General features: G+C 39.5%; 1 protein-coding gene across 1 annotated transcript; it reads right to left on the bottom strand.

Moving 5' to 3' along the window:
• Window positions 1-437: 437 nt before the first annotated feature.
• On the bottom strand, window positions 438-4,270 carry LOC107386595 (LIM/homeobox protein Lhx1). The gene is made up of 5 exons (XM_015961104.3): window positions 3,663-4,270; window positions 3,078-3,298; window positions 2,706-2,980; window positions 1,984-2,140; window positions 438-1,840 (listed from the first exon to the last, which is right to left on the bottom strand). The coding sequence occupies exons 1-5, from the start codon at window positions 3,830-3,832 to the stop codon at window positions 1,443-1,445; spliced, it is 1,221 nt and encodes a 406-aa protein (XP_015816590.3). The 5' UTR covers window positions 3,833-4,270; the 3' UTR covers window positions 438-1,442.
• Window positions 4,271-7,663: the final 3,393 nt, after the last annotated feature.

The raw sequence follows: 7,663 nt of genomic DNA, 5'->3' as shown, positions 1-7,663 counted from the left end.
CTAATTTTGTCAATGAATGTGATCATTCTAAAATAATCAGTTCCTAAGACTTCAATCAGAATGACTAATATCATGTTTTTTTTACCAGAAAATGTTGCCATTCCCTGATATGGAAGCTTAAATTAAAATGATTGTTATAGTGGACCGTTTGGTGATTTTAGTTTGACGCTTTGGTTTTTACATGATCATAGATGAGTTAAGAAGTTTTTATTTTATTTTCTATTTAATTGTAACATAATCTTTATGTTTTATGTCATATTTTTTACCACATTAATCTAATAGTTTTTATAATTAATTAATTTTATTATATACTTAATTGTATTAATATAATATTATAATAATTATGAAGAAAAGAAAAACGGTTGTTGAAAGCTTTTAAATTAAATTCTGTTTGACTTCTTTGAGATTCATTGCTGCAGGAGCCTCAAACTCATAGCTAAAAGTGCAGGATTTGAGTTGTATTTTAATTTAGCAACATTTATTTATATCAAACTTTAACACAAACCATCACAGTTAGTGGCCGCATGAACAGAACAGCCAAACAAAGTACTGGATCAGTTTTTCAACAGTAATGCTTTGACTCATGTGGCCAAATGTGTTTCTAATATAAAATTATGTGACTTCAGCTATAATGTGACTGAAAATGTGTTAATAAAGGGAGGAAATATTCTTCCAACAGTCCTGAGAGACATAGTGTATCATCTATGTATCATCACAGTTAAAAATCGTTATCACATGTTAACATCTTGCACAGGAAAATGGACAGAGCTCCATTTGTCAGCAAGTACAAAACATTATAAAACCATGCACATTCAAAGGAGGGTGTGAAAAGTGGTTACATTGACAGTGCAGCAAAATAATTATAAATAAAGTCAAACTTCAATAAATAAATTAAAACTTATCAATCAAAAAGAAAGTGCGTTAAAAACGTCTTGAGTCCAAAAATGTTTGCCTTTAAAGATACATTTTATGAGGTTGTACAATGTTTTGTAAGCAAGTTTGTTTTAGTTTTAAATAAAGATATTTTTGAACTTCCGGTGGGGACAGGGGTTGGTCCAGGTGAGCTGAAGAGCTGCTGCCTCGTTCTGATTTAATGATGGAGAAAAATCCTGCTTCTGTTTCTTTAAAATTTGGCTTTATTTCTGTTTTAAATGCTGCTGCATCATATCCGTCTCAAACAACCAGGAACAAAAGTGACATTCAGCTCACCTGTGGAGTTTGGCAGACATATTTATGTAAATAACCAAATAAATAAACGAATTCAAAACACTTCATTCAGCCTATAAATAAATGTGTTTATTGCTTCGACAATGGGGCCCTATGAGAACATATTCAAACGTATTTATCAAACAAACAAACAAACAAACAAACAAACAAATAAATAAATAAATAAATAAATAAATAAATAAATAAATAAATAAATACGTCTCTGGTGCTTTGCGTTACCAGGCAGCGCCCTCGCTCAGCTCGGAGGACGGCTGAGACAGCTGGTTGGTGTATCCGGTGTCGCTGAGAGACACTCCGGTGAAGGGCGTACCGGGGCCGCACATTTCACTGTTGATGCTGTGGATCGAACCCGGTCCGTTGGGTTCCGGGCTGGGTGAGTCTGCGGGATGGTGAGACACCGTGTCCGGAAAGCACTGCGCGTCTTCGGGCGCACAGTGGTGCCCCGCGGGGTGATGATGGTGCTGGTGGTGGTGGTCTACCGAGCCTAACGGGGTACCAGCTGGGACCGTGGAGGGCATGAAGCCCAGATCTGCTGGGGTCTGAGCCTGCGATGGTGGCGGGCCTTGGAAGTACTCGTAATTTCCTGCCGGACCGTAATATTCACCAGGATAATCTGCGTTTGGAGACACGGGATTAAAACACGGAGTGAGGAAAAATTGTGTTTTATTTCTCCTTATGACTTGATGACCAAACAATCAACATCAAAATCATACTTGACCCATTTTCTTCACAAGAACAACCAACATAAATGGTTACCTCCATAATAGGAGAAGTGTCCCAGCTCCCCTGGTTCCAGTCTCTCTCCCAGAGCTCTCATCCTCCTCGGGCTCCGGAAGAACACGTGTCTGCGCGCGCTCAGGGCGCTCAGCTGTTTCATGCGCCTCTCCTTGGACCTCCGGTTCTGGAACCAGACCTTTAGGACCGACAGAGACATGCATTTGTTTAGAAAACAGAGATCATGTTGCAGGAATGCGGAAGACCCGAAAGGGAAATAAAATCTGCAGCCATTTTGGTGCCATATGACATGTTATAATGTGTAAATTATTTATTTATTTGCAGTAGAACTCAAGGATGAGTGTTTTCCTTTTTATTTAACAATTTAACAATATTACTGAGTTTTTGGTAAAACAGCTGATAATAGATAATTTATAGCATTATTTATTATTGTTGTTGTTATTATTATTTCTAATAATGTTTTTCCCAACCCGTTTTTATTATCCACCTGAATGATTCGAGCTTTTCTTTTTCTTTTTATGTTTTTCCGGATGTTGTTTGTCTCATAATTTTTTCTGGATGACTCGCATCTGCTTTCTTCGTTGTTATTATGTTTAAATACAAAACTCATGTTGGCTTTTTTCTCATCTCATTCCCTTTATGATATATATATATATATATATATATATATAATTTTATAGCCTATTTACTTACTTACTTACGTATTTGTTTGTTTGTTTGTGTAATTATTTTTTTAAGCCTACCTGGATCACTCTCATGTTGAGGCCGGTCTCGCGGGACAGCTGCTCCCGGATGTGTCTGGTGGGCTTCGGCGTAGCCGCGAAAGCCGCCTTCAGCGTCTCCAGTTGCTTGGCTTTGATGGTGGTCCGGGGCCCGCGGCGCTTCCCCACGGCGCTCTGCTCGTCGTTCTCGTTCCCGCACGCGTCCTTGTCGGACAGGTGTCCGCTCTCCGAGTCCTTCCCGTCGTCCTGCGGGTCCTGCGAGTCCGGGGACAGACTCGGATCGCTGCACGTCGTCACTATTTATCATGAAGACAAACACATATCAAACCCGGCCTGACGCGACTCAGCATGAACATGAAAGCACTTTTATTTCTTTTATTGCCCTTGAATCACCTGCCAGGAGGATCGTGTCCTTGCCGTTATTGTTCTGATAATCCTCCTTGCAGACGAACTTGAACTCGTCCAGGATGTAGAGCTCCTCTCCGGTGGACAGCTGTTTGTTGCACATCATGCAGGTGAAACAGTTCAGGTGGAACACTTTGCTCTTGGCTCTGCGGACCAAGTCGCTGGGGAGAATCCCCTGCGAGCAGCCTCCACACTTGGTCCCAAATCTCCTGGTTGATTGGGATAAAGTTGTCAGGACGTCAGGTGGCAAAGCACATGGGTTTCCGGAAGTCTGAGAAACTTTTATACAGCCTTTAAAATGGTCTTAATGAAGCCAAACGTACTAAATTCATCACGCATTTCAACAGTTTTATGACATGTTTGTTATTAAGGATGAAAACATGCACTAAATTATAATAAAGAACACCGTTCTGATAGTAATATTAATGATTTCCCCACATTTGACTATAAACCCAAAATTATTTACTTCTGCTTGTCAAATCCAGATATATCTAATAAAATATGAAAATGTCACATTTCACAATAACAAGAACGTAATTTCCGCCTCTAATGATCAGAAATGCTGATGCTCACCTAAAAAAGTCATTCTTACAGTACAGCCTCCCATCTCGCGAGAAGCACTTCTCTGTCAGACTACACTTGCACTCGCAGCACTGGACGCACTTGATGTGCCACGGTCTGTCCAGAACTTTCAACAAGAACCTGTCAATGATGGGCTTCTCACAGCCCGCACAGTGGAGCATCTTGTTCCGGTCCAGACAATCTAAGCTGCTCGAGTCCGTCTCCACCGTCCCGAATCCTCGCTGCAGGGTGTTGATATGATCCAGTAAATCCACCAGATCCAGCTCGTTCCGGGTGTTCTGCGCTACGCCAGCATCCTCCAGAACGAGCTTTGTGTTTATCTCCTCGATGCAACAATCCACATCCGGTCTGCCACTCCTAGCCAGGTCGCATCACACAGCATCTCTTCTGCATTGTAGGAAAAATAATAAATCAGAACGGGCCGGTCAGGATGATCCGAGGTGCGCCATATCACCAGAGAGCAATAATAATAATAATAAATAAATAATTCAAATAGTTTATTATGGTTTAAATGATGATAAAATCCCAGAGTCGTTTGGAGAGGCTCAGCTCTGATTGGCGCTCCGCGTGTTCTCTGATGAACTCCGTCTGAGAGAGAAGCTGTAATGAGCTCACCTTGTTCAGCTCAGCCTATTAGCCAAGGAGGAACACGTGACGTCATCAGCGCGATCCCCCTATCAGCAGTCTGGTACTAAAAATTAAAGAAAACATTTAAAGTGTTTGTTTTATTTTAAGGTAATTTGTTTAGTTATTTTTTCACAAAAAAGTGTGAAATTTTTAAATAAAACATTAAATATGAAATTTGACTTTTTTCTAAGGAGGATTAAAATCCGAAGTTCTTCTACTTGTCTGTTTTTTTTTGGACAATTTCCTGTTTTTTACTTTAGTTATGACGGAACGATTCTCCAGAAAGCCAATAACGATGTGATGAATACCCAATAGGAGCTGGGAGTTTATTTACTGGATCGGTGGCAGGTGACAAATGATCATGTGAGAGAGGGACAGATGAACTGCTGAGCGCTCCTCACACAGATTAATGCTGTGGCCCAGCAGCGTTATTCTTCATCCCATTTGAAAGGACAAGGATCCCTAATGGTTCTAATCTCTGCTGATGCGCTCTTTCTCTCCCAGATCTTATCGGGTGGGATCGGCGCGCTGCGGACGCAGATAGCGCGTCTCCCCCTCGCAGGATCTTGGTTCTGCTGGTCCCTGATAGCTGGAAGGTCCAGATAGACAGCAGCGCCACTGTAGGAAATCGGAGATTAAACTCCAAACGTTCTTGATTTAAAGGCAGGGGAAAATAAAAATAAATCTTTTTTTTTCAATATAAAAAATAATTGGGCAAACGTTCATGTCTCCCTTTTTACTTTTGTGCAAATCCTTAAGAGTCCTGTTAATTCAATTTCTCAAGACGATTTATTCTCATCAGAGTGTTAAATTTAGTCCAGAACTGCTGTTCTTCACCAGTTTACAATTTCATTTTCTATTTTTAACTTTCTTGTTTCTATTTTTGATTTAAGATCTTGCTTTTTGAATATCAACTTTCAAATACTTTTAAATAGTAGTGATCACAGCAAAAACAAGTTTTGATTGGAAAATATATAAATAATTTAACTTGAACAATTACATTATTAAATATTACATATTTTTATCCATTTAAACCAATTTCCTATTTTACCATCTGTTGAATTATCTTTGACAAATGCAGCGAAAGCATGAGCATAATTTAAAATGTAATGCAGAAACTATAAGATTTTATGATCACAAATGCAACAACTTTATGGCGATATGATATTAAATGTAAGCTTTCAGCACCCTGGACAGCACCTCAGGTGCTCCACATTTCCTGGTATGCATTCATTCTGTCATTGGCTCCCGCTGGAGGAACAGATCCCAAAAGGGACTTTACAAATGTGTTGTCATGAGAAAATTGGCTCCATTAAAAAAAAAGTCATCTGAATACATTTTCTTAAGATAATCTTTTGGAAGGGGGGCACATCTTGATTAATAAAAGCTCTAATTAAGTAGAATTTGTAGTTGTCTTCATAAAAGCTGATGTGGCTGTAACAATAACTTGGACCTCAGATCCAATTTCAGGCTTTAGATTGCAGCGGATTGCTTGGAAATTTCATATTTTGTGCTGATTTTGTTTGCCATAGCGCAGGTGTGGGATCTTGGGTCAAGAAACATCCTGATCTCAGACCAGCTGGGGATGTCGTAAAAGCAAAGAAGGAAATCAATGATCCTTTTAGTGATTTTAATGTTTCTGAAGTGAGAGTTAGAGCCTGACCCCCCCCCCCCCCCCCCACACACACACACACACAAACACACACAAGAGGTCTTTGTGCAGGAATCTGGCAGCATGTGTGTTGTTTGTTTTGGAATGAGAAAAAAACGTGTCATTAGTGTTTGTTAATTGCAGCTAATTGGCCCTAACGAGATGAACAAGGCCACCCACTGGGATCAGTCACACAAATAATTTGTAGAAAACAAAATTAATTACTACATGCTAATTAAAGTCAATTAGAACTGATTAGGCGGGAGTGGAACAGGAAAGTTATAGAGTGCAGGAAATACCTGGCAGCGCACAATATGGCAGCGTGAGGAGGATGTCTGGCAGCTTATTGTGCTCCTTGCTGTGAAATAGGATGACTTCAGCTCTTCTGCTAACACTCAGAGGAGCTTTGGGGCCTCCATTGTTCAGTGGAATATAATGTCGGAAAATAAACAACATGTTTACCATCTGGCTCAAAGACTGGGGTTTCATTCTGAGAAGGGAAAGCAGGATTTCTAGGTTTTTATTGCATTATAATGTTTTTTATTTCTTCTTTGTCCTGAAAATTTAGATAAGCCAGAGTTCTTTGTTGATTTTTAATTTCTGAATAAAAGGCTCCTATAGTGGACAGAATACTCGTGAAGGTGGATCCATCATACAAGCTCAACATTGATAGCATGTTATGCCCATTTTCTGTCATAAAATGATAATTTTGGGCACACAGAAAAAAATAAAACTGACTACCATTGCCTTTGTGAATAAACCTAATACAGTTTTATATTAAAATACTTCAGATACCACAAAATTATATGAAATGATTTCATGTTAAATATCAAACTGTTACCTGTTATAACCTTTTTATTTATTAAAATGCTCATTAACATTCAAATAAACAAAAGACATTCAATGTCTTTTAAATACCTTTTAAATGCAGGATAGTTAGAATTAGGGTAAGAAATGTTAAAATAAAAGATTTTCAAGTTGTTCATAAATTATATAATTTAAAAATAAATCAGCAATAAAACGAGTTAAGGAGGCTTTATATGTTCATTCAATACACACTGAACCCCAGGGTGTTTATTTTTGACCACATCAATCCTTTGTTAGTGAGATAAAAACAGTTCAAGGCTACGTGTGGACGCGCTGCCGTGTCCGAGGCCAGTTTTAAACAAAGTTTATGAATTTTATCTGGCAAAAGCAGCAGACCATCTGTACCTTTTCCACTCTGAGCCAACTGACCTGAAAGCATTTTCAGCTGAGAAGTGGAACAGCATGATGTCTGTGAGGACGACACTCGCCAGGCTCTCAGAAAAGCAACACTGATAATAAACCAGAAATCCTCCCTGAAGTCTTCACTTTGAATTATCAGCGATTCAAATCAGGGTGCAACCATCAAACCTCCTAAAAAAAGTAGTTCATGTGAATATTCCCCATAAGTGAAACGTAGATTTTAAGTAACGAGTTCAGCTAATGGTCAGCTGTTCCTCCAAACCAGTTTGAATCATTTCTGAGTGGATAAAATCAGAGCCTTAATGGTGTAATGGTTATGTTCTGTATTCCTGATGTTTAATCGACAGTTTTGTTGGTGGCGGTGGGGTGAACAGAGTGTCACGTTGTTTGCATGCACAAGTGTGGGCTAGCGAGAGAAGTAAGCTGAGCGATCAGCCCGAGGGGCCACTCGGTGAGAGGGCCCAGGGGACTGGGGTGCCTGAGGCCC

The sequence above is a fragment of the Nothobranchius furzeri genome, chromosome 10, assembly GCF_043380555.1.
Source record: "Nothobranchius furzeri strain GRZ-AD chromosome 10, NfurGRZ-RIMD1, whole genome shotgun sequence".
Classification (NCBI taxonomy): domain Eukaryota; kingdom Metazoa; phylum Chordata; class Actinopteri; order Cyprinodontiformes; family Nothobranchiidae; genus Nothobranchius; species Nothobranchius furzeri.
The sequence above is the reverse complement of the archived record's forward strand: the minus strand, read 5'-3'. Positions and strand labels throughout refer to the sequence as shown.

Coding starts and splice junctions, on each gene's coding strand:
- LOC107386595 (XM_015961104.3), bottom strand. CDS start 3,832: ATGCTCCACTGTGCGGGCTGTGAGAAGCCCATCATTGACAGGTTCTTG. Junction 3,299..3,662: donor TGTAAGAATGACTTTTTTAG/GTGAGCATCAGC, acceptor CCAATCAACCAG/GAGATTTGGGACCAAGTGTG. Junction 2,141..2,705: donor TCAACATGAGAGTGATCCAG/GTAGGCTTAAAA, acceptor TCGGTCCTAAAG/GTCTGGTTCCAGAACCGGAG.